Source organism: Paroedura picta, chromosome 18 (assembly GCF_049243985.1).
Source record: "Paroedura picta isolate Pp20150507F chromosome 18, Ppicta_v3.0, whole genome shotgun sequence".
Classification (NCBI taxonomy): domain Eukaryota; kingdom Metazoa; phylum Chordata; class Lepidosauria; order Squamata; family Gekkonidae; genus Paroedura; species Paroedura picta.
Genome location: NC_135386.1, coordinates 3,342,174 through 3,368,623, shown reverse-complemented (window position 1 = coordinate 3,368,623; position 26,450 = coordinate 3,342,174). Strand labels below are relative to the sequence as shown.

Genomic DNA, 26,450 nt, shown 5'->3' with positions numbered 1-26,450 from the left:
AGGAAAAAAAACTTCACAGTCAGAGCAGTTCAGCAGTGGAATGGGCTGCCTAAGGAGGTGGGGAGCTCCCCTTCACTGGCGGTCTTCAAGCAAAGGTTGGAGACACACTTTTCTTGGATGCTTTAGGATGCTTAGGGCTGATCCTGCATTGAGCAGGGGGTTGGACTAGATGGCCTGTATGGCCCCTTCCAACTCTATGATTCTATGATTCTATGACTAGATGGCCTGTATGGCCCCTTCCAACTCTATGATTCTATGATTCTAATCCTAATGCCCCGTTTTATGGTTTGTGCTGGCTCACCCTGCCTTGCGTCCCTGCGAGAAAGGTGGACAATACATAGCGTAAACAAGCAAAAATGATTCCCAAAAGCTTGTGCTACAACACACCTTGCCCCCCCCTTGAAGTCCCCACAAGACTCTGCTTCTGGCAACGACTCACTAAGACGGCCACACCCCTCAAAAAAGACATATATACCTTTTTGTAAGGCAAAGCTCAGATTCAACAAACGTCATGCTTTGTTCTAAGCTAGGCTCTCTCAACCGGGTTTTTTGGGGGGAACCCTGCTGTTTCTTGGAGGCCCTGGAGGGCTTCCTAAATGGGTGGGAGTAAATTTGTATATATATATATATATCTAGATATAGATATAGATATATAAATTTTTAATTGGTTAAACGTTTACCTAATACAGACCTAATACAGATTACTTGAGTCCATTCAAGCAGACCCCCCGCCCAAGCAAACAACCCAAGACATCTCGGTTGGAAGAGCAACTCGCCAAAAGGGCCTGCGACCCCTTCTGCTCCTGCAGACCTCTGAAGCCTTTCTGTCCTATTGCTCTTGACCCATCTTCCTTTCTCTCTCTCTCTCTCTTTTTCCTCCTGTGCCCCCACCCCATCCCTCTACCCCCCTACCCCTAACCCCTCCCCCTCCCCGTTTTCTCTCTCCAGATCTAACTGGCTTAAACCTTGCTGCGGGAGGCGAGCGGCTGTCTGGCAGGTATTTTTGCTCAGTGCGAGTCTCAACAGTTTCCTGGTAGCCTGTGTAGTGTTGGTGGTGATTCTGCTGACTCTGGAACTCCTAATAGATATAAAGCTCCTCCAGTGTGAGTAGCAGGCTTTTCTTTTTCCCGAAAACGTTTGTTCGATAAGGCGTGGCGGCTCAGGCTCACGGGGAGGGGCCGGGGGCAAGCGAGCTGGCCACTGTTCGGAAGACAGTGAGCCCCCCGGGGGTCGTGTCGATTGATTTCCCAGGCCAAAGTAACGTTATCTGCTGTTTCCCGCTGCCTGCTCCCTTCCGCGCGTGCATCGGTGTGTTTTGCACGGGGCACGGCGCTCTCACCGGGTCTTTCTTTGACAGGATGCATTCTGCGCGCCAAGGTTTGACGTGTGAGTTGTTCGTAAAGGATAACGCCAACGCTTGTGTTTGGAAGCCCAAGACCAAACGCACCAAGGCTCTGCCCTAAGGGAAACGGGAAAGAGCAGTCAATTAAAGCATTGGTTTTCAACCTTCCGTCTCTTACAGCCCATCAAAGCTCTGTAAAAGACCCCGGCTCCCTCCGTGTTAGAAACCAGGCTGGGCACAGATGCAGCAGCGTCACTCCTGGTGGCCGCGCCTAGAGTCCCCCCAATATCTGTGGGGATCCTTAGAGCATCAGGCCACGGTTCCCGCCTACTCCAGCCTCGTTATAACTACTGCTTTGGCAAGGGCTTGTTGGCTGGGTTTAAAATTTAAAAACTGCATCTGAATACATAATTTGGGTGGGTGGCTCTTGTCTGCAAGGGCAGCGCTTCAGGCTGCCGGGTAAAGACACAAAAGCCATTGTGTGTAAGTACAAAGGAGAAGCCATGTTGGATCAGTCCAATGGTCCATCCAGTCCCACCCGCTATTTCCTTCCTTCCTTCCCTTAGCCCTGAATCCTGTTCTCCTTCCTTCTTCCTTCCCTTAGCCCTGAATCCTATTCTCCTTCCTTCCTTCCTTCCTTCCTTCCTTCCTTCCTTCCTTCCTTCCTTCCTTCCTTCCTTCCTTCCTTCCTTCCTTCCTTCCTTCCTTCCTTCCTTCCTTCCTTCCTTCCTTCCTTCCTTGTTTCCTTGTTTCCTTCCTTCCTTCCTTCCTTCCTTCCTTCCTTCCTTCCTTCCTTCCTTCCTTGTTTCCTTGTTTCCTTGTTTCCTTGTTTCCCTCCCTCCCCTATACTGCTCTCCCTTGTGGCTCAAAGCAGTTGATATGAAAACCAATAAGTCATATACGTGAATGTATATGTTACATGGTGACCGAAACCTAAGGGCCACCAGGAAGTTCGCCAGCAGGGCCAGAACTCCAGAAGCAAAGGCACTGAACTTGCAATACAGACATGGAATATTTTGTTAAAATAACAAGTAAGGATTAAATTATTCCTATTTGATTAACGATTATCTTAAATGATTGCGGTTCAGTATTTTAAAGACAAAATAATTCCCAAGCATTCCCTAGCGACAAATGATACTTTAAAAAAAAAACAGATTGCGAGAATGACTTTGAGTTCTCCGAGGTGAGTCCGTCTCTTTCCCAGCTTGCTTCACGGGTTTTGGAAAAACTACAGATTTTCACAGACCGAAACCGTGCGAAGGACTGAAACAGTTGGTTCTTTTTAATTAGGCGGCTTTGAGAAAGGGTTTTCTTGCATAGTTGGTTTTTAATTAATCGTGCCTCTGCTCTCCGGTACACCTAGCAGCGCTTAACATCCTAGCGGGGAAGAACAAACCTCTAGGTCCTGGAATCTGTTTATAGCTCTCTCTCTTTTGGGGGGGAGGGGGGGTTTGTATATATCTTTGCATGAACCGCCAGTGGGCAGCCAGGCAATGGCTCATTGCTGGATTCCTTCCAGTCTTATGGTTAGACGGCTTCCTTGCAGCATTTGCCCTGTCGCGGGCCGGGTTTGAATCCTCACCTCTTCACATGCAGCCCTCTGGCTGACCTTGGCAAACCCTTGGGCTAGACCCCGTTCTCTCGGAGCTCTCGCCCTGCCTCAGAGGGTGTCTGCGTGGGGGAGAGGACGGGAAGGTGACTGTGAGCCATTTTGAGGCTCCTTTGGGTGGTAAAAAGCGGGGCGCAAAAAAATCCAGCTCTTCTTCTAATTGGGGTTCTTAACCTTCTCCACAGGGGTGTTGTGAGAATAAAACAGAGGAGAGAAGAACATTGTAAGCCGCTCTGGGTCCCCGTTGGGGAGAAAGCTGGGATGTGAAAACAGTAAATAAATAAGGAATGGGCTAGCCCCGGTGAATGTCAGTGCAGTTATAATATGCAGTATCTCAGGCAAAGGTGGGAAGAGGAAGGGAAATTTAGGCTGGGGCAGGAAATTTAAACTGGAGCAGGTTGAGTCTGGTGCCTAGGTGGCCTTTGTTCCATCTGCATTTGGTCTCAAGCTGGGTATTGTCTCCTTTTTCAGCCAGTTCGCCTCCCTTATAGCCATGTTTAACAAATGAACCCTACACGAATAGGTCTTAAGTTGGTGCTAAAGGTTTCCCATCCACACGGTAGTCTCTGTATTGAATTGGGACTCCTTGCAAGCAGACCCAAACAAATGGTGCCGAAATGGGTCAGAAGCAGGACTCGGAACCCTCGAATATAAAAGTGTCACCACTTCCCGTAAAAAACAGCCCCTTTGAAATTTTGCTTACTCATGTAAGATTGCAGAGATGCACCCGGCACAAGGCGCTTGGAGGATTTGCGAAATAAAAGCCCGTCTTTGAATGTTCACAGTTTGATTTGGCCGTTCGCCTGCAGTGTGTGATTCACCACCGAATGCACGGCCACCAATGGCGAAGCCAGGATATTCCCCGTCGACCGTATAGCTTCTTTCCTGAGGCTGCCAGTTAAAGGAAGACACTGGGCTAAATATATTTTGTCCAATTGTTCTCCCCCGCCCCCCCAACAAAAAAGCATGCCCCTCAATTTCATGGTTTTTGGAGGGGTGATTATGTATTTTCCTACACGGAACTTTCCGTATTTCTTAATGCAGAGCTTCAATGTGAGTTTGGGTTTGCTAGACCGAGCTCCCGTCCTCTGTTTTGAAAGCCCGTATTTCTGAATGGCGAATCCTTCTTTGCAGCCGGGTTACAAAGCCTTTCGATGAGCATGTGCAGAGTTCACCTCCATGACCCCAATCAGATGTTGCATTCCTAGGCGTCAGCCAGTTCAAGCTATCTCCGCCCCCCTGGGATTGGTGTGAAGGGTCTGAACCGCGCGTACAAGCAGCAGAAAAACTCGGCCATCGGGGTAACTAAAACCGCTTCCTTCTATTGTGTCCATTACAGTTTCCAGCGCGTCTCAGTTTGCCGGCGTGATTCACTGGATCAGTCTAGTTATCCTCTCTGTGTTCTTCTCGGAGGTAAGTAGGTTGTACGATAAAGCATGTAGACGGTTGGATTAGCCGGTGACTTTCCAGGAGCCCCCCCTGCGTGCGTGCTCCAGCGAGCCAAATACCTTGTTTTAAATTGGCTTACGTTTTTAAGGCAGCAGAGGTGCATACGAACTCCTCGATTCGGCTTCTCAAGGGTCGGGCAGAGAGAGCTATGGCCCCCCTCTCTGGCTGCCTTGCTGTCAAAGCCCTGGTCAGAACCAAATGTCCCAGGGCAGATGAGCCCTCCGTTGAAAATAACCATTTTGTTGTTGTGCTCAAATAAGGCTCCATGTGTCGCCTTGGTCTTAAATTTATATATTGCTTGGCCAACCAGCCAAGCAGGTTGTTCTTTGTTGTTACCGAACATCTAGCGGAGGTGAGCTAATAAGCACGGCTGGGTCGCACGGAGGGTGGGGATACACGTGGCAGGCTTGGGAAAGTACTTGGCTAACTCCCCCTCTCCCCCAAAACGAGGTTTTGAAAAACAAACCCTGCCTGCAGGACTGGGCAGATGATGGCCATCTCTCCTGCAGAGAGTCAGGAACTGGTCGCAGCACGGTGCTGGGCAAAGGGAAATGGGCAGCCAGGAAGCTTGGGTTTTTTTACGGAAGCTGTCACATTGTCATCTCCTTTTCTCTCCCCCCTCCCTCCCTGCTTTCCCACCTGTCAAGCAGGGTTTCATTTATGTCTCCCAAAGATAAAGAAGAAATCTGTAGGGCATTTTTCTGACTAGCGCTTGAAGGGAACGATGAAGGATTTTCCAGAGAAATTGGCAATAGACCCAAGCCTTAAACCCGTCGAAGCTTCCGCACGCAAAAGGCCAAAACGAGCAGGCCCTGCTTGTGGAAGTCTCGAATACTGTAAAGATCGTGTTGGAACCCGTCTTCCGATTCCAGAGTGTTTCCAAGCCTGACGATTCAACGTTTTCCTGTTCTCCACCCCCTCACGCATGCCTCCGCGTCCCCGTGCTAAGTTGTCAGATCTCGCCACCGTTCAAATTTACCCAGTCGTTTCACAGGCTGTTGCGCCCCTGATGGAAGCAACAGTCCCAGGGAATCATTTTTCAATTTCCTGCCGCTCCAGTCCCTGGTGCTCTTCCCACTCTGGCAGCTGCACGGACGTTCCCATGTTCTCTGCAAAATACTTTGTGTGAAAGATCTGGCAGCCCGGTCTGTAGAAGGGGGAGGTGACCGAGAGAAAACATGGATTTCTGCACTGGTTCAGATCTATGTGGCCATTCTCCTATGCCAAGGGCAGAGTGGGAAAGGAAGATCTTTATCATGCATTTATTAATGGCTGGGACATGCACGTCACCCCTTGGCTGATCAAGCCAAGAAGTCACTGCCGCATTAACGGACCAGGGCTACTGCACAGAGGCAGGGGATGGCAAACTCCCCCCAAATTTCTCTTGCCTACAATGTTATCCTACCATAAATTCGCTGCAATATGACAGTGTTTTTCCACCCCCAGCCTTTCCCCGATACCCTGCCTTAATGGGCTCAGCCGCACATCCATCTGGTTCCAGGGTTGGTCGGAGCCTGGAAAATACTTCAGGAGCTCCTCCATGGTCAAAAAGTTGAAAAGGGCTGCTGGTTTGGACTGTGGAACAATGCTAAAGAAGCTTTAGAATGCTTCTATTTTTAAAATGGCTTTTCCCCCCACCCCTCTTTTCTTTTCTGTCCTGTCCCTTTTGGTCAAGACTATTTTGAGAATTGTGGTCCTCGGCATATGGGACTATATTGAAAACAAAATAGAGGTAAGTCAAATGTATTCTTTGTCTTTGAATCATGCGCCCAGCCTCTGCAGCATTCCTTGCGGGCAAAAGTTAACTTGCCCATCAGCAGAGCCACATAATTATTGCTGTTTACTTTATTGTTGTTATATTTATTAACTGCACGTCCTCAGCCAGCATTTGATGTTATTAGGATTTATTGGCTACCCCTCCCTGGTAACAGGCTCGAAGCATGGCAAGCAGAAGCTCTACCCCTAAGCCACAGCCCCACTTCATAGTTCTCCAGGGTCTCAGGGGGCAGTCTCCCCCATCAACCACTGACAGGTCCTTTAACTGGAGATGCCGGGGATTGAACCTGGGACCTTCTGCCGGCCAAGCAGAGGCTCTGCCCCTGAGCCAGGGTCCCAGATCAAGGCCTTCCCCATCCCCTCCTGCCTGGTCCTTTAACTGGAGATGCCGGGGATTGAACCTGGGACCTTCTGCCTGCCAAGCAGAGGCTCTGCCCCTGAGCCAGGGTCCCAGATCAAGGCCTTCCCCATCCCCACCTGCCTGGTCCTTTAACTGGAGATGCCGGGGATTGAACCTGGGACCTCCTGCCTGCCAAGCAGAGGCTCTGCCCCTGAACCACAGCCCCTCCCCATGGCAAAGGCAAAGAACAGTCATCTCTGAATTTCTTGGGTTAGCAGTGCAGCAGATCCTAAAAACAGGTTGACCAGGAATTGAAGGGGGGTAGCTCGACTTAGACCTGACCCTTGCCTCACTGGCCACAGTTTGCTCTTATCCCTCCGGAAAAATAACGTTGCCTTGTGACGTCTTCCTCCTCTTAGGTATTTGATGGTGCTGTGATCATCCTGTCCTTGGCACCGATGGTGGCTTCGACCGTGGCTAATGGCCCAAGCAGCCCCTGGGATGCCATCAGCCTTATCATCACTCTGCGGATTTGGAGGGTCAAGAGAATCATTGACGGTGAGTCGCCTTCACCCTCCGAAGCCTCTCCGCAGGGTCTGCGCCTCTCGCTCCTTCGAAGCAGGAAGCTCGGATTCGGCTGGCTGGCTCGGGTCGAGGCGGTGACAACTCATCCGTCGGCTTTGGCTTCGGTTTCCCCACTTGCAAATAGGAGGGCTAGAATTCTTGGCGGAAATAGCTGGGTTACCAAGAAGAAGAAGAAGATTGGTTCTTATATGCCGCTTTTCCCTACCTGAAGGAGTCTCAAAGCATCTTACAGTCGCCTTCCCTTTCCTCTCCCCACAACAGACACCCTGTGAGGGAAGGGAGGCTGAGAGAGCCCTGAGATTACTGAAGAAGAAGAAGAGTTGGTTTTTATATGCCGCTTTTCCCTACCTGAAGGAGGCTCAAAGCGGCTTACATTCGCCTTCCCTTCCCTTCCAAGAAAGCCCGTTGGCTTTGGAGAGTCTAAAGTGCGAGTTTAAGACCTCGTTCTTGGCTCGGAAGCCGGGATGCCCGAGCCAAAGAGCCATTAACGCATGGGATTCACTGCTGCAGGAAAGGGTGGTGGTGACAATCATAGACAGCTGCAAAAGGGGATTGGATCAACATCTGGAGCAGAAGCCCATGAGGGGCTATAGATTGAGCCCTCTGTCTGAGGCAGGGATGTTCTGTCTTCCTGGTGCTTGCGGGGCAGGGTGACAGAGGGAAGTCTTCTGGAGTTCTGGCCCTGCTGGTGGACCTCCTGATGACCCCTGGGGTTTGGCCCCTGTGTGCCACAGAGTGTGTTGGGCTGGATGGGCCATTGACCAGATCCAGCATGGCTTATGTTATGTTCAACTTCGTGGTTTCTGTGCAGTCACACATGGGTTCTGCGAAGACCGCAGGCCTGCCACACAGAAATAACTAGCCAGCTCAAAGCAAAAAAGACTCCCAGGAGTGCTCACCCCTCCCCTCACAGAGTGACTTTTCCGCCCAAAGTCACGTGATGTGGGAGGGCCTCTGAAGTTCTGGCTCCACTTGTGGACTTCCTGCTGGCCCCTGGGTTTGGGCCACTGTGTGCCACAGAGCGTTTGACTGGATGGGCCATTGGCCAGGTCATCATAGAATCATAGAGTTGGAAGGGGCCATACAGGCCATCTAGTCCAACCCCCTGCTCATAGAATCATAGAGTTGGAAGGGGCCATACAGGCCATCTAGTCCCTGCTCATAGAATCATAGAATCATAGAGTTGGAAGGGGCCATACAGGCCACCTAGAATCATAGAATCCTAGAATCATAGAGTTGGAAGGGGCCATACAGGCCCTCTAGTCCAACCCCCTGCTCACGCAGGATCATGGCTTCTCTTATGTTCTTATTGGCAGAGTTTGCGGGTATTGTATGCAAAAATCTGGGACACGGGTGTGTAGGAGCAGAGGCATCTTGTTTCGTACAAATCCAGGCCCGGAAATCTCATCGATTAAGTCATTTTGGTTTAAAAAGGAGAGTCAGATTTGCTCTCGGAGTGCTCCCTTTGTACGCACTTGTTTATTTCTCTTATTTCTAATCCACCTCCCTCACTGGGACTCAAGGTGGATTCCACGGAGCAAGTCAAAACAAGAAGGGGCATTCAATACGCACTGCAATAGGATTAGGGTGTCAGAGCCACCCAGACGTCTCAAAAACCAGACCGAAGCACATTGTAGGCATTAACACAGGGCGTTAAGTCGCGCAAAACTACATCATAGAATCCGGTGTATCGTGAATTGTACACAGGAGCACAAACCACAGTCCCTGGTCATTCATCCAAGGCATGTGGTGAATAATTTTGCACAGCTCAGCTCTATTGCCTGCCTAGAAAAGCCATCCTGAATAACTCAGTTCTGCATGGCTTGTGGAAAGCCAGGCATGCCATTCCTCAAGGTAGGGGCCCCTGTGAAGAAGGAATGCGCACAGGCAGTTGCCGATTTCACCCATGCGCAGGTTGTAACCTGCAGGAGGCTCTGCTCAGATGAGCAGAGCTGTCATAGCCGAGGATGGGAGAGAGACAGTCCCATAGATAGGAGAGTCCAAGGCTGTGAATATGTGACAGCCAGTACTTTAAATTTAGCATGGGAACTGCTGAGCAGCTGGTGGATGACTGTGGAGGAAAGAGTAACCTCTGCATATACATAATTTACAAAACTAGTAGGTCATTGGTCGAACCTAGGTCAGCATCATCTACTTCGCAAAGGATTGCCCCTCCCGGGTCTCCGGTAGCCAAAAAGGTTCTTCCCCAAACCTCTTGCCTGGAGTTCGTTGTTACTGGCAACACCACGGTTGTTACCGGCAACGCCTTTGCATTCTGCATGGAACGCTCTTCTCCCAGAGCCTCAGCTCTCCTTAAGTCGATAGGATTTCAGACTGAAATAAACCCAACTCAAAAAGGTTTCGTGCCGACTCAGTCATGTCCTGTGTTGATGTGCGCTTTTGTCGTGTCGTTTACAACTTTACATGTGAAGTTTCTTTAGACAGAATGCGTACAGGATGAGTTCCTGCATTGTGCAGGGGTGGACTAGATGACCCTGGGGTCCCTATTTCTTAATGCTGATAAGGCAGAGGCCTTTCCAAACACTGGTCCCTTAACCGTTCTCCTTGTGTGTCCTTATTGTTTGTGGGAGATGTTTTTTTCCTGTATATATTTTGCTGCCTCTAGTGGTCGTTTGGGTATTACATCACTGTATGTCCGGCCTATCTCCCGGCAGATTTTTCATGCCGGACATGCAGCAGTGCACTAAAAAAACTTACCACTAGAGGCAGCAAAACGCATGCAGAAAAAGGGGGAAACCCCCCAAGCCATCGCCACAACAATGAAAATTCGGAAACGCTGACTGTTTCCTGATCCTTGAATTGGAGATGTCAGCTGTCACCTTATTAAGGACCTGGCTAAATCGGGCTGCTTTACCCTGGCTAAGCAAGGGTTGGCTTTTCAGGAAGCCAGTGGGTCGCTGGGCTTCTTAAGAGCTACGGCCATCTCTTCCCGTAAGCTCACGGACCGCTTTGTTGTTGCTTCCAGCTTATGTACTGCCAGTCAAAGTGGAGATGGAAATGGTGATCCAACAATATGAGAAGGCGAAAGTCATCCAGGACGAGCAGCTGGAAAGACTAACTCAGATCTGCCAAGAACAAGGGGTAAGGTCCAGACGCGTGTGCATGCCTGCTTGTGCACGTGTAAGAGCGCGTATTTTCATAGAAAGAAAAGTCACCTCTGCATGAGTGTATGTGCATAGCTGAACATAGCTGTATGTGCAGAAGAAATAATTAACGGACAGCTTGGTGAGCCCCCATGGGAATTGTAGTCCATGCTCTTCTGGAGAGCCCATAAATCATTTGCAACTGTTTCTTTCTTTCTTTCTTTCTTTCTTTCTTTCTTTCTTCTTTCTTTCTTTCTTTCTTTCTTTCTTTCTTTCTTTCTTCTTTCTTTCTTTCTTTCTTTCTTTCTTTCTTCTTTCTTCTTTCTTTCTTTCTTTCTTTCTTTCTTTCTTTCTTTCTTTCCTTCCTTCCTTCCTTCCTTCCTTCCTTCCTTCCTTCCTTCTTCTTCTCTCTTTCTCTCTTTCTCCCTCCCTCCCTCCCTCCCTCCTCCCTCCTCCCTCCCTCCTTCCTTCCTTCCTTCCTTCCTTCCTTCCTTCCTTCCTTCCTTCCTTCCTTCCTTCCTTCCTTCCTTCCTTCCTTCCTTCTTGGTGTAGTCACTAACATCGGCCCAAGCATTGGACGGCGTCCCAGCGGCGGATGAGTGTTTGGGCAAGGCGCACCGTCCTGAAAGCACTAATAGGACAGAGCAGAATTATGGCTGTTGCATGAGAGAGGAACAAGCTCTTGGTTAAAGTGTCCATTGATCTGCCCACGGGGACGCCAATCATCCCCGGCCGCTTGGCCCATTAAAAGGAGAGCGTCTAGGATTCCCCGATAGCCCATCCCTGTGTATGTACATTGTAAAACACCAGCGGGGTGGCCCTTGGTTTTATATCCCCAGTCGTAAAACTGCTTCCCTCGAGGCCTGTATTGCTTTCTGCCCTTTTATAGCTGTTGATAAATAATTGCTTAGTGCGCTGCATGCGCGCGCATGGCTCTGGAAGAGTTATGCATTATGGTGCACTTCCCTTAGCTGGCGAGAGCAGCCCAGAGAGCCACTTCCTGCAAGGGAGGAAGCAAGGTTAGGCGTGTGCATTTCCACCCGGTGGTCATAAGATGGCAGCAAAGCCACTCTGGTTACACGTTCTCCAAAGTTCGGCTCTGTTTGCAGTTCTAATTCTTTGAACCGCTAGGTGGTCTCGTGCCTGCCGGAATTATTTTTCTCCCACTGCGCAAGTCCCTGATTGGCAAGAGCCGTGACCTCTCGGATCACGGGAGCAAAGAGAAAGCCGTAGGCACTCTCCAGCTGATTTGTGGCACCCGAGGCTTGTGGCACTGTGGGCAAACGCCACTCTTTCTCTTTCCTCTGTTGGGCCTCTCTCTTGCTTTCCTTCATTTTAGGGCCCGTTTGGTGCTCCTTGAGGGCTCGCTGACTCTTTCCCCAAAAACAATACAGGGCAGAGCCTCTTGACGGCTTCTTGAACAGGCTTCAGTTGACCCGGAAGGGATCAGGGAGCACCTCCAGGCAGCTGAGCTGTACTCACTGTGGTTGCTACCCAATCAGTTTGGCCACCCCCTTCCCTGCAGGCCCTTCCCAGACTTTCATATTAGTCTTTTTCTTCCAGAAGTCGAAATGTGACTTTGGGACTCAGCGCTGACAGAAACGCACGGAGTCATAGAGATGTCCGTGTTTGTAAAACGCTGTCAAGTCTCTTCCAACTTAACGGCGACTCTTATGAATTAATGATCTTCAAAACAGCCTGTCATTAACAGCACCGCTCGGGTCTTGCAGCCCGAGAGCCAAGGCTTCCGTGATCCGTCCCTTGCTAGCTCTTCTCCTTTTTCTGCTGCCTTCAAGATTTCCTAGCGACAGGTTCTCAGTTAAGGACGCTCCGCATTCCACAATAAGAGGGGTACGTTTGCCCACCCATCTTATTTAAGGCACAGGCTTTCGGCTTGCACACAACTCTTCTTCAGGGCGTCTGTTGTGGGGAGAGCAAGGGTAAGAGAGGGATCTGGCCCATGGATCTCAGGGATCTAAGATGGAACCCGGGCTCTGCCCTGGCCTCAACCGTACGCCTGGCAGAAGAGCTCCGTCTTGTAGGAAACAAGACAGATTGGAAACACAAGCTCTGTTATTCGATGTCTCCTAGGAACCCGGTTTGATCCCGGTCTGTTGACGTAAAAGGTTTTCATGTGCCAGTGTCTATCCACAGCCTTTAAAAAAAAGGCCCACCTTCTCTTTCCCCATCCCGTCCCGTCCCCCTTGTCTCCGACACAGTTTGAAATCCGGCAGCTGAGAGCACACCTGGCTCAGCAAGATCTGGACCTGGCCGCGGAGAGGGAAGCGGCGCTGCAGGTCCCTCACATGCTCAACAAGCAGAGCAGCAACAGGTACAAAGTGGTGGCCGAGGCAGGAGACTCCGACGACGAGGCGACCGAGAACATCACCGAACTGCGTCCGCCTCGAGGTGAGCAGTGCTCCTCGCGCCGAGGCCTCCTCGCCGGACTGCCGCAGGGGCCGGGGACAACCCCTCCCCTGCGTCGGGAAGGAGTGACTGGGGGGCGATTTTTTCAGGACCACAATGCAGGGGACACTCCAGGGCTAAATGCCCAACTCCTGTTGGGGCCCTTGCAGATGGGTGGGTCTCGGGCACATGAAGAGAACAGTTGTTCACTGGAAGGGGGAGAAGGCGCTTCCACTTTCCGCTCCCTCTCTGGTTTCCCCAGCAGAAAGGGCTTCCCTTTCCGCCAGCAGAAGCAGGGTGGGAGGGAAATCTGCTTTCCCCAGCAGAAAGGGCTTCCCTTTCCGCCAGCAGAAGCAGGGTGGGAGGGAAATCCAAAGCGCCTAGTGGGAGATGCACTGTCATAGAGTCTGTCCTTCCCGCCACTTCACCGGGGGCCATTCATCTCTAAGTCTGGAGAGCTCTGGTAGTTCTAGGAAAACTCCAGGCCCCACCTGGATGTTGGCCACCCTAGCGTCGGGAGGTCAAGAAGTCGCCGCTGGTGAGGGACCGCCAAAGTTCTTTTTCTGTTGATTGCAGCGGGGCAAGGGTTGCATCCGTTTTTAATGGCCAAATTGCTACACTGTGCAAAACGGTATGTTGGTTTGCTCAGAAACGTACAAATGGTGTTGAACAAGCCAAGCCCGCGGTCCAGTGACGATTAAGCCCGTGGTGGTTTCCGGTGGGAAGGAATTTAAGCCTGTGCGGAACACTCCCTTTGAAATCAGTAGGATTTTGACTTTGTCTGGAGTACATCCTTGACGGTGGGAATGGCGCAGGAATTAAGCGCCAGGTAGGTTTCCGCCTTCCTTCCCCTAAAAACTGGGCAACTGTGAGCCAGCCGTGCTTCTCTCAGGACTCTCTTAGGCTCACCTCCCAGGGTGTCTCTCGTGGGGAGAGGAAGGGAAGGCGATCGGAAGCCGCTTTGAGACGCCTTTGGGTAGAGAAAAGCAGGGTATGAAAACTAACTCTTCTTCTACTTCTTCTAATTCACCGGCTGCCACTGAGAACAAAAGAAACGGGCGTTCTTTTACGTTGACGTAGACGTTGCTACGTCACAAAGTTACGGCAGTATTAACGGCTGGCTTGCCCAGCTACAAACTCAGTGCCACAACTGCAGTGGCAGAAACCCACCAGAGGACCGCTGAACACTTGTGTCAACATCTCCTTGTGGTTTTCCACTGGTTGACCCCAGCATGGGAACGGTGAGGCCGGATTTCTCCCGCAGCCCGTGAGAATACCTGTCACGAAACCGCGCACGCTCAACTGACAGGCACTTTGTGTTCAAATGTTGCTCCACTGGCACACCGCCTTTCCAAACGGGGGTCACATCGAGACTCATTAATTCCTCCCCCCCCTTATGAAGAGATTTCTTAGAGCTGCCCTCCGGGGGAATACTTTATCATTTATGCATATATTCCTCGAGGGTTACACCCGCAGCGGATGAGAGCAGAGCCCATTTGCAAGGAGGTCTTCTGAAATTATCGCGCTTCCGAGCACCTGCCTTGGACTTTTTGTACTTCCCAGGCTTTTGTGCTCCTGTGGAACTGCGTTTACAACAAGGTTACACAGTGTTTTTCCCCCCGCTGCACTTACGTGCACAGTTCCTCCTCCTCCTCCTTCTTCTTCTCCCGTGGGTCGATGCCTTGACCGTGTTATCGCTGATCCGCGATTGTAATAAAAACAAATGAAGTTCTCTTTAGTTTCATAGAGTAGCCCAGTCGGTCTGCAGCGGGAAACAAGATTTTCGCGGTGAAACCTTTCGAGAGCCTAAGCAGGTGACAGGAGTTCTGACTTCTGAAAGATAGTACTCATAAAACTTTATTGGTCTATAGCAGGGATTCTCCACCAGGTCTCCATGAGAGCTCCCCGGCCTTTCCCTGCCTTAGTGGACTTGGCCACAAGCTATTCCCGCCATGCCTGTGAAAGCAGGGAGCCGGCCGCTTCCGTTACCCACGAGGACGGCTTTCTCGCATGGTCACCGCCCCTCGGAAAGAGGGCCGAGCCCAGCCACCTACTCCTGCCTCAAATCGCCTCCTTTTTCTCCCCCTCCCCAGTCCTCCTCCAATACGGCAGGGGGGCGGGGCCAGCTGACGTCCCTTCCGGCCTAGTTCCAGCCTCCTCCGTGGTCAAAAGGTTGGAGAAGGCAGGTCTACTGGACTAAAACCAAGCAGTTCAGTGCCCCTCAAGGGCTGTTGTCATTAAGCTGGAAGCCACGGGCGCATATCTTGAATGCCGTGTTGGGGTGTACGGTTGGAGGGTGGCAAACTTGCTCCCCAAGGGACTCCAAGGACCCCATTCCCTGAAAGCTCCACGTTCCACAAGCCGCTTGACTTGCTGCCATGAAACACGTTTGGCCGATTTCGGGTTACCTTGCGGCATCCGGGAACTGCGTGGCCTTCGTAGGTCTGCCTGGAGAAAGGGAGGCACGGAGAAGGCAGGAGGCAATAAATTTCCGGGCCAAGTCTGCTCCGAGGACCCCTCAAGGTCTTCCAGACCCCTCTCTCCTCCCTCGAACAATGGCCTTTTTAGCAAACGAGCCTGCCAAATGAACGCGAAAGGGGATACCCCCCTCCCAAGCCAGTTCTGCTTCCCCTGCCCCCGAGGAACAATGAAAACATTCAGCCTGGGCCGCAACCATGAAGAGTTACAGAATTCCAAGTGAAATGTTAGACTTGCGCTGCTTCTGTGTGTGTTGTGTGTGTTGGGTTTTTTTTTTTTTTAACCCTCGTTGGTAGGGTGTTTTTACGGAGCAGCCCTTAAATTAATGCACCGTAGGGAGCTGCACAAGCCTGTGTGCGGTGGCTGTGCCTGTAACGCAAGGCCAGAATTGTACAGTCTGCCTGCTTCTAAAGAGACACGCGCTTAGCTCTGGAGCAGCCCAGCATGCATCAGGGTCGGTTTGGCTTTGCTTTTTATCTCCACCAATCTCTCCTCCTTAAATTCTATTTTGGCATCCAAGTCTCAGCAACCCTGTGGGATTTGCAAGGTGAGAGACGTTCAGAGTTGGTTAGCTGTAGCCTACCTCTGCGGGACTTCCTTGGTGGTCTCCCATCCAAGCACTAATCACAATCGGACCGGCTTGGCTTCCGAGTTCTGATGAGATCGGGCTAGCTTGGACCATCCGGGTCAGAGCTAAAGCACAGTACTTAACAATGCAGTACTCACAGTACTCACACCTGGAGTCCTGTGTGCCGTTCTGGAGGCCTCACTTCAAGAAGGACGTAGATAAAATTGAAAGGGTACAGAGGAGAGCGACGAGGATGATCTGGGGCCAAGGGACCAGGCCCTATGAAGATAGGTTGAGGGACTTGGGAATGTTCAGCCTGGAGAAAAGGAGGTTGAGAGGGGACATGATAGCCCTCTTTAAGTATTTGAAAGGTTGTCACTTGGAGGAGGGCAGGATGCTGTTCCCGTTGGCGGCAGAGGAAAGGACACGCAGTAATGGGTTTAAACTACAAGTACAACGATATAGGCTAGATATCAGGAAAAAAATTGTTCACAGTCAGAGTAGTTCAGCAGTGGAATAGGCTGCCTAAGGAGGTGGCGAGCTCCCCCTCACTGGCAGTCTTCAAGCAAAGGTTGGATACACACTTTTCTTGGATGCTTTAGGATGCTTAGGGCTAATCCTGTGTAGTGCAGGGGGTTGGACTAGATGGCCTGTATGGCCCCTTCCAACTCTAGGATTCTAGGATTCTATGACTAGATGGCCTCCATGGCCCCTTCCAACTCTATGATTCTAGGATTCTATGACTAGATGGCCTGTATGGCCCCTTCCAACTCTATGATTCTATGATTCTATGACTAGATGGCCTGTGTGGCCCCTTCCAACTCTATGATTCTAGGATTCTAATACATCCTGGGACATGTCAGATCCATGTCGTGTTCAGGCTTCCTGTTGGGCTCCTGGGATTTATGGTAATGCCAAGGGGAAAGAGGAGGAGAGGGCACCCAGAAACACTCAGAGCTGTCGTAACGTCGGCCCATTGGCCCATCAGGCCCAATATCACGAACCAGTAAATATTTTGGGGCGGCCTGAGTTTGGCATGGATTAATGACGGGGTGGTGGTGGTATGGAGATGTTAACACATCAGGTTCAGGAAGAACACGCCCTGCCTCTCTCAGACCGATAACCATGAGCAGGGCGATGGGAGAACATTTCCCACAGGTCCTAAACGACCTGGATGTCGCACAATAGTTTTACGGCAGGAGCACCATCGACTCTTGCGCGTCCCCGTAAAAACCCTTTCAAAGGCCACCCCAGTTTTCTCCTCGGCTCCTCCAGCATTGTCTGGCCTCCCATTAGAACAATTAGGACGGTTTTCTCCCGAGTCGCGGGGACTCCTTCCGCGGTTAATTACATTCTCCCTGGAGACAGATGGTAAGCTTATTAAATGGAAGCCGTGATAAGGCAGACGGAACGGGGAGTCGGGAGTGGCGTTGGGGGAAACGGATGCTTCGGAGGGTGGGCTCTGGCATTTGAGGTCCCTCTCTTCCGTGGGCTGCATCCCAAAATCTCCAGGAGTTTCCCAGCCTGCATCTGGCCACCCTACCCTCTCCTGATCTCCGGCCTGCAGCTAAGGGGACCTGGCCAACCCTCAACACGCAGCCTCTTGAGTACCAGAGCTGTATTTTATTTCTTCAAAACGTTTCTTACAATGTCAACATCGATGCAACAAAGGGTAAAAAGCAAGCAGTGCTGGGAACGTTCTGTCCATCCCCTCCAAAGCCTCCTGAAATAAAAATCAGGATCTTGGAGAAGATGGGGCTTGGGAGGGAAAACACAGTCTGGGCAGAATAGCTGGGAAAGGCCTGTTGGGCACCCCCACCTCTCTGCCAACTGTCAGTGTGAGCATGCCAAGCAGACTCTTGCCCGGTTATCGCAGGTGGGAACATCTGGGCAGAGGTGGCCCTATAGATGCCCTGGCTCGGCTGTTTAGGGAGTATTGAGGAACTGTACCTGTTTGTACAATTCGGCGTCCTTTTCTCAGCTCCAAGAGAGACACAAAAGACCCTCACTCTTTAATGCAGAGAAGGAAGCCCTGCCAGGTGGTGCCGGAATTTGAGCCAGTGCGTTCAGGATTGCTGAGGCCCAAACCCGACAGGGCAGGGAGACCTCCAGAATTATTGCTGCACAGGAAGAATAGCTGCCTTGTACAGAAAATTGGGTTTCAGTGGGCCAAATTCAATGGGAACAGCAGCAATCTGTTAGAAGGCAGGAAAGAAAATGCGTTTGACCACGGTGTTCTTCAGAAAGTGGAAAAATCAAAAACCATGAAGACGCACTAAGTAATACCGCCTGCACCAGAGGGCTGGCGGAGAACGCAGAATCATCAATGAAATCTTTAAGGCCGCTAGGAAGAGCTCGTGAATTTGCTTCGACAGACGGCGTTGAAGGACTTCTATTTTGTAGAACTGGAAGTTGTCATCTTCAGGCGTAGAAGAGACTCCGCGCCCCCTAATTTTATCATTCCTCTGAATATTTCAGTGTAGGTGCAGGAAAAGGGGTCTCCACTTGTATTCCTTAGCGGGAATGGGTGGTTTTGTCTCCTTTGCAAATGCATGACTTGAGACTTAGAAGATGGCAGGGTTTGGTCAGAACAGGGCTTCTGACTGGCCACTGGAGAGCTGATTGGCCAGGCAAACTTGCAGAAGTTATTCCGACAGCCACCGCCGTAATAGTCCAAGTTTCTTTACTGCAAGGCTGAAGATAAAGCTGTGTGTATCCAAGAAAATATTTTTAATACAGTACGCTCGCTACAAAAGGCAGCCTGTTAAAGAAAAGTTCTGCCTGAAATGTTGAGGGGTCGCTGCTCAAGTGACCCATGACCTCACTCTCTGACGCCGTGTGGTTTGGCTCCGCCTCCTGCGGCGGCCATCTTGGAGTTGTGCCCGCCACCTTTGGGGCGGAATCCCACAGATATTCCCAGGCTCGAAAAGGCTGAGGATCCTTGCTTTGCCCGTCTCAGCTTACGAAACCCGGCCCAGCTCGAAAAGAAGCCGGGCTGGCTTTATTTGGATCCACTCATCGTATCTGTCAACGACAGGGCGCTCTAGAACGGCAGGGTGATCTATCACTACCTGCTGTTTTCCAGGCAGGCTAGGCTGCCCAGTCCCTCCTCCAATTAGGGTGAAATCGTCGCCTGTAAATGCCCTCTGGGGCTTTGCCGTTGCGTTACTCTCCACGTAATGCGATGCCATTGTTTGGTTTTGATGGTCTGATATTCCTGTTGAGATATTGTTTTGTTCTGCCTGTCTTTTCTGTGTAACGGATTGTAAACTTTCCTCCCATCCCCTCATCGTTATAGCCCTGAAATCGCGAGGACAGGGATTTTTGTGTGCTGGCATGGAGATTTGCTGCAGGCAGGGGCTCATGGGATTTGTAGTCCATGGGCATCCGGAGAGCCACCGTTCAGCCGCCCTCGCCCTAGGGTTTTGACGCCTGGAGCCTTCCTCCGGTCTTCGCAGCCTTCCACCATCTTAAGCGGCTCTTCTGCTGGACGGAGGAGGCAAGGCCAGCATCAAGACTCCCCGAGGTGGGACCAGTGGCTGGGGCCTGGGGCTCAAAGCAGGGCCTGCTGATCTCACCGTCTGCCCTTCCCCAGTTTGTTCGCACGTGAGCGCCTTGCTACTAATATTCATGGCCGCACATGCTGCCCAGCGCGGGCTGATTGTAGCTGGGAGTGACCAGCCCAGCTGCAGAGGTGGGCCAACGGGAAGGTTTGTGAGTGGGGCACAGGCAATAGAGCACCTGACGGGTCGAGGAACAGCAAGGGACCCTGGACCCTCTTCAGCTAGGGCCTTCTGGAGCATGGAACCAGCGCCGGGGGAAAGGCTCCAGCAGCCAGTTGCAGGAGGCTTAGATCCCTTCTGGAACTGTCACCTAACGACCAAGCTTCCCGCGAGCCCGTCCTTTCCCCCAAATCCTCAATTCCAAGCCGTTCTCCCAAGCCTGCCCGAGATTTACGACACAGTTGGGTCCCGAAACCCCGAGCGCTCCTTCCTGTCCGTCTCCCTTCCCTCCCTTCCGCTAAGATACCCAGTGGCACGTGGGCGCTCCTGGCCGTCTCTGGAATAACATTCAAGCCCCGGCCCCACCGCCACGGGTACGCGGCATTTACGGCATCAATTATGCATGGCCGAAACGCCGCGTGTCTCGACAGCAGATAGCTAAAAAGCCTCGCAGTGTACTCCTGATCCAGCGGTATCGCCTTGAGCCACACCGAGGCCGCTCTCCCTAAACCCCGACATTAGCAGAAAGCGCACCTCTGACTGCAGGCATTTAAAGATCAGCAGAGGCCAAGAAAGCTTTTAAGAGCCCGCGAAAGCAGGAAAGCAGCCATGTTCCCTTTCAGTGTCAGGTTAGATTGCCATCTCCGGCGCGCGGCCGCTGTTCCAGGTACGGAGCGCCTCGGCGGCTTGGGCCTTGTTGCGCGGGAGGAAAGGCTGCCACGGGAAACATCTGTTTCTTTCCACCTGCAAAACCGCAAATGTGCTGTGAGGAAGGGGGCCGTAGCCAGAGAGACCGGGGATGTGTGTGAGGGATCTGGCTCGGAGGGATAAGTGAGAGGGGTAGCATCACTGTGTGTGGTTTCCCCCACCCCTCGCCCCCTGTTGTGTGGTGTGTGTGTGTTTTAAAGCACTTTAAAAGACAGGCTGCTTTTAAGGCTTGCGATCTGCCACAAAGCGGGCAGATCAGATTGCTTTTCGGTTTTGGGCCTTTTCTGAAGCTCGAAACGCACACACAAGGGGGAAGAAAGCTGGGATAACTTTTTGTTTCAGGCTGCTTCGGAAAACCAGTGGAGCGGGCGGCCAAACTGCGGCTCTCCGGATGTCCTTGCACTACAGTTCCCATGAGCCCCTGCCAGCAGACCGAGGCCTGCTCCTTGTGTCACTTCCTGGCTCTGGGATTCAGCGGCTTAGGGCCTCTGAACATAGAGTTTCCTCTCAGTGCCCCTGGCTAGCAGCCCTCGATAGACTTCTCCTCCATGACTCTAATCCCCTTTTGAAGATGGACATTCTGGACAGTCCAGCCTCTGTCTGAAGTTGTCCAGCGAGGGAGTGTCCCTTCCTCCTAGATCATAGAGTCTTGAACCACTCTTACCATTGGGGGACTTCTCCCAGTGCGTCTGTAACCTGCCCTGCCTCTGTAACCTATATATTTCCCGTAACACCTGAACCTCGCCCTTTAGAGCAAGGCTTTAGCCCTCTTCCCTGTGGTCACGTCCCACTCCTTTTCCAGGCGAAAGGAGCAGTAGGTTTCTCCGCTGAGAAAAGGTTTAATTCAGAAAACGTGTGTGCTGCTTCTCCGGACCGGACCGAGGCGGTTCGTGACAATAAGCGCCAACGGCAGCCCCTACAAAGCACAAGAAAGAGAGGTGCTGATAAAAAAACAGCAGCAAAACAACCCGAGTCAATAAAAACAGCAAAGCAATCCAGGCCAAAACGGGGCACCCTAAACTGCCTAAAAAGATAGAATCCCTGATTGGGCTACGTGGCTCTTGACGGTCTGTTTTTATGTCCGCAGAGGCAATGGTCAAAGACGACATGAACAACTACATCAGCCAGTACTACAACGAGCCCAGCAGCGGTAAGTCACGCCGGCAAAAAGTCACCCGTGCCCATTTGGCACGGGCGAGGCCAAACAGGGAACCTCGGCCGCTGGGGCGTCCCAGGCTGAGCTCTGCGGAAAGCCTGAGCTTGAAAACTAGAATCCGCAGATCTCGAGCTTGCCTGTGAATTGCAGCCCACTTATTAATCGGACGTCTTTGACCGAAACGGACAAACGCCTGTCCGCAGGGAGGAAGAGAGAAGTCAGCGTAAGAGGGTCTCGCGCAGAGAACCATTAAGAAGGGTTAAACGGATGGAGCCAAGAATGGAATAAGTTGGCACAGGGGAAGACCACCGTGAGAGCAGTGGTCACCGGGTCATTCTTCAAATGGATATTCCCCCCTCCCTGCCCCCCCTGCTCCGCTTCCGGGGCTACCCATACAGTCTTTGAAGGATCAACAGGTATCGTTCTGAAAGGGGCATGCCGTCTAGTGCATTTCATGCTTGAGTGCTCACTCTTCCCCGTTTTGCTTGGGTCTCTTTCCTCTCCCCCCCCCCCTCCATAATTCAGGCACTCAGAACGACTTTCCTGATTTTTAGCCAGAACTCCCTTGAGGAAGCAGCATGTTTCATTTCCAAAGAGAGCCTCCTAACCGGGGCTCCATCGTGAAGGGCGCTTCCTCGCGTCTCTTGTGAGGGCAGGTTCAGGAAGAAAAGAGGTTTCTAGAGCTGCCTTTCTCGACTTTTTCACCCTTGAGAAAGCTCTAAGGCTGGGGTAGTCAACCTGTGGTCCTCCAGATGTCCGTGGACTACAATTCCCATGAGCCCCTGCCAGCAAACGCTAGTCCATGAACATCTGGAGGGCAAGAGGTCGACCACCCCTGCTCTAAACCATGACTGGGGTTTGAGAAGCAAATACTTCGATGGCAGCGGAAGTCCCGGGTTGCCAGGGAGAGGCAGGCAGTGGCCGACTTCTGGAGGGGCACCATGTTGGGGAGCCGTCTTCTAACACCCCCGCCCTCTGCTGTTTCCCCACGCAGACAGCGGCGTTCCCGAACCGGCCGCCTGCATGATCACCACCGCGGCCATCGACGTGCACCAGCCCAACATTTCCTCGGACCTCTTCACGGCGGAAGTGCCGATGAAGATCGGCGGGAGCAGCGGGGCTTCCACCAGCGTCACCTCCGGCAGTGCCTCCAGGTCCACGGACAGCTCCGTCACCCGAGCGCAGAGCGACAGCAGCCAGACGTTCGGCTCTTCCACCGACTGCAGCACCACCCGGGAGGAGTCGTCCGAGTCCTGCCTCTCGGAGAGGACCCGCCCCGAGGCGAAGCGCCCCCCGGCAGATCCTTCCGCCCACCGCGTGAACAGCACCGTGGTTCAGGAGCTGCTGTCCTCACTGTCCGAAGATTCGTGCTTGACGCCCAAAGGGCTGGACCCGGTCAACCTCAAACTGCCCAGTCCGGCCGGGTCGACCAAAGCCAGCCCCGAGCTGGAACACCGCCTCAATATTTACAACAAGAAGAACCAAGAAAGCTTCGGCGTCTTTCAGATCAAGCCGGTGATCCACTTCCAGCAGAACGCACCGGTCATCGACGACAAGTACTCCTCTTTGGAATCCAAAGGCCAAAAGCTAAACCGGATCCCGGATTCATAGTCCGTTTGCCGCTAAAACGGGGGCGGGAGACGCTTCCCGAGGGGACCCACGCAAGCTTTTCGAAGCCTCTGAACCACCCCCGGGGGGGTATCTTGAGTGGATTGGAACGAGTTGAGTAAACTTTCTTTTTAAACAAAAAATGCATGAGTTGTGAGAGCCAGCACGAGAAAAAAACGAAAAAAGCAAACAAACCAAGACGTTTGAAGCCATCAGGCTTCGCCCCGTGTGAAGGGGCTGGGGAACCCCTCTGTTAAAACGGCGACCTCAAAGATGTATAGATTCGTAACGTGTTTTTTAAAAAACGGAATCATACACCAAATCCCACAATTTTTATGGAACTCTGGACAATCTTCTATCAGGTGAGGTTTCAGCAGGGTACGATTATTAGAAGATCATACTTCTCTCCTTCTACAGTTTCTTACAGTTTTTCCTTTGTACATGACGGCTTAAAAAAAACAACAACAACAACCCTTTGTATAAATATGGTACTTATTTTTGCTCTTCCTAGAGAGCGGGGTGGGGAAAAAACAAAGCCACTTTTTCAAAGAGCACTTTGAATGATGCAGATCAAATAAATTAAAAAGCGTGATCTCTTTTTATTTTTGGGGGCATGAACTTAGGGGAGAAAAAAAGAAATATTTTGACACACACACACATTAAGTCGTCCCCCTCCGGGACAACACAGTGAGGACGGACATTTTACAGATACAATTTTAATTTTAAAAAAATAAAGAGATTTCTAAATGTCGCCTCATTTTTCTAACTGGTAACTGCTTTTTTTGCTTTACAGGTTATCGTTGTGTAATTAATCAATTGAATTTGGTTAGTTTTTCATCGCTTCCGTGTGCTTGGCGCGTTGAGTTTTTTTCCGTCACCGTGTAGAGCTGGGTTGCATGAGACACCCAAAACACGCCTTTGTCGCGTGGCCAAAAGCAGCGGACTCTACGCGAGCCGGGTTTGATTCCCCGCTCCTCCGCATGCAGCCAGCTGGGTGACCTTGGGCCAGTTACAATTCTCTAGGAGCTGTTCTGACAGAGCCGTTCTCGCAGAGCTCCCTCAGCCCCACCGACCTCCGAGGGAGTCTATGGTGGGGAGAGGAAGGGAAAACTCCCTCGTCAAATCTGTATTGGGAGAGGGCCCTGACACAAGCCAGCTGAGCTGTTGTTGAATTGTTCTAAATGTTTAACAAACCAGATTTTCCTTAGGTGCCCTTTGTGTGTGTGTGTAGCCCAGACCACTGACAACATGCACCAGGCGGCTAACACAGCGGTGTGAATGAGTCCATATCTGCTCGCCGGCAAGGTAAGACCGTAAACCCTTTGTCTAAATGTTAATCCCTACTCAGGGTCCAAATGTCTTTGTGCTCCGTCCCATAAGCATTGCTGCTGTGGGATTTGCACGTGCTGAATCCAACTATCAATCCACCAAGGACGACGTTACCAGCTCAGGCTGGCAGCAGCTCTCCATCGGCTCGGTAAGAAATCTTTCACATCCCCTCCCACCTGGCCCTTTTCCACGGGCGATGCTGGGGGTTGGATCCGGCTTAGCTGTTTCAGTAGCTACCGTAGGGCAGCGGCAAGCACCTTTCCACGGTTGCCTCCGAATCCTTGATTGGCACTTAAGCCGAGATTGTCTTGCGAGTCGCTGTACGATTGAAGCAGGACATATCTGGCAGGGCTGGTTTTCCTCCCATGGCCAGGACCTAAATCCTCCCCCCCCAACAACCTTTTTGAGCCTTGGAATGCCGACAAGCTACACACAGTTCCAAAATGGCCGCCAAAGGAGGCGGAGCTAGCTGCAAAATGGCGGCCACAGTTTAACGTTCGGTGGCACAGGGAAGGTCTTTGTGCTTTGCCGCCAAAGCAACATTTTTAAACATCTGCACAGCCAATCAGAAGCATTCCTGGGGAAGAGCCCTATCTGGCCCCCTCACTTTCTAAAAACACTTGGCAGGCCCGTCGAGGACCCTCACCCTATAAAGGAACAGCTATTGGGACAGGGGGATGGGAAGCAAGGGTGATCAGTGGCCTGTGTCAGCGGGGCCAGAAGGGCAAGGCAACCCCCGTGGTATTCATTTCAGTTTGGAGACCTCGGCTCGCCAGGTCTGAAAGCAGCGTGACATACCGGTTGCTCCTTAATGGGCCACTTCACCGTCCTCCCTGAATAACACTCGATTTCTCTGTGACAGGAAGCCTTTGCAGACAGCTGAGGGATGATCTCCGAGCGGTCCGTTCAGGAAAAAAAAGCCCTGTAGTGCAGCTCTCCCGGGACGCCAGCTCTTGGCAACGTAGGTGAGTGAAGTCAGAACATTTGTTTTGGAACCCAGTGGGGTGCAAATCGTTGGGATGCCCGAAAGGGTGGGAAGGAGGCCAAGCCGGAACCGTTTGCAGTGACGTGGTGGGAGAGGAGCCTTCGGATGGGCAATGACTTTATCTGCGTGCCCGTTCCAAGCTGGCAGCCTAGCCCTTCGGTACCAGTTCTTAAAATTGGGGATTGTATGTTCTGGCTGCAAAATACTGGGCAGCTGAACAGTGTGGCAATGAGTAGGGAGGGGGCATGGCTCAGGGGCAGAGCCTCGGCTTGGCCTGCAGAAGGTCCCAGGTTCAATCCCCGGCATCTCCCAAGGACCAGGCAGGAGGGGATGGGGAAGGCTTTGACTGAGACCCTGGCTCAGGGGCAGCACCAGACAATGTCCAGGGAACAACGGCTGCTTCTCAGTCACAGACTGGGCGGAGAGCGAGGCAGAGGAGGCTCCGGAGACAGAGCAGAGGCCTGGGGAGCCTAACGCTAGACGGGCAGATGGGCTCGAAGTCCCAGCAGCTGGAGATGATATCAGGGAACGCTCCAGCCTATCTCCTGGGAGCATTATTATTTTTAATACTCCCGCAAAGCCGCTAAGGGGAGTCTGCTTTTCCAGTCATGTCAGGACACCGGGTCACTCTGCTTCTTGCCACCAACCTGTTATCCGTGTCGCTATTAGTGCGTTCGGGGGGGGGGGGGGATAGAGTCAGCCGATGCCCAAAGAGACAAGACCAGCCAGTTCTGCTCCTTTTGCAGGGTGACCGACAGGCTCCCGCAGCAGACATGCCCATCTCGATGCTCGCTTCGCTGGCCTGACAGTCGCCCAAGCGCCACGCAGATTTAGCAGTAAAGGCACTCCTGGCTAAGTCACCACCTCTGCGTGCTGCACGATTGGCCAGAGCTGGTGCCCGTCACGGGAGATGCTAGTCCCGCCCGGGTAGCTGGCCTCAAACCTGATCGTGATGCGATTAGGCAGGCGACATAACCAGCGAGAGAGAATAGTTGTCGCTGTAACCAGACCGGCAGCCTCCGAGACGGCTTGTCTGGGGCGGTTAGGTTTCGAAGACAAAAGAAACCGCACGGCTGAAAGGTCTTGGGGAGGTACAGGAGGAGAACAGTTATGTTGGCAGGAAGCTGATGAGGGGTTGCAAGGAATTGAGCATGGCCATACCAGGCCCCGATGAATCTTTCTGATAAATGATTCACACCCCCGGGAGCTGGAACAGGATTATTCCCCAGTAAGATCCCTGGGAGGGATTTTGGGGCAGAAGTGGAGGTGGACCCCACGTGGGGAC

At 52.0% G+C, this 26,450-nt stretch overlaps 1 protein-coding gene across 4 annotated transcripts in view; it reads left to right on the top strand.

Annotated features, from left to right (window-relative positions):
- Positions 1-23,598, top strand: part of TMEM266 (transmembrane protein 266) — a 57,287-nt gene extending 33,689 nt beyond the window's left edge. For all 4 annotated transcript variants that reach the window (XM_077317266.1, XM_077317267.1, XM_077317265.1 and 1 more), the window contains 8 exons: positions 949-1,103; positions 4,291-4,364; positions 6,076-6,132; positions 6,936-7,074; positions 10,088-10,203; positions 12,425-12,614; positions 21,175-21,237; positions 22,238-23,598. In XM_077317266.1, coding sequence (XP_077173381.1) covers positions 949-1,103; positions 4,291-4,364; positions 6,076-6,132; positions 6,936-7,074; positions 10,088-10,203; positions 12,425-12,614; positions 21,175-21,237; positions 22,238-22,854 — 1,411 coding nt within the window. In that variant the 3' untranslated portion in view covers positions 22,855-23,598. The remainder of the gene's footprint in view (positions 1-948; positions 1,104-4,290; positions 4,365-6,075; positions 6,133-6,935; positions 7,075-10,087; positions 10,204-12,424; positions 12,615-21,174; positions 21,238-22,237) is intronic.
- Positions 23,599-26,450: the final 2,852 nt, after the last annotated feature.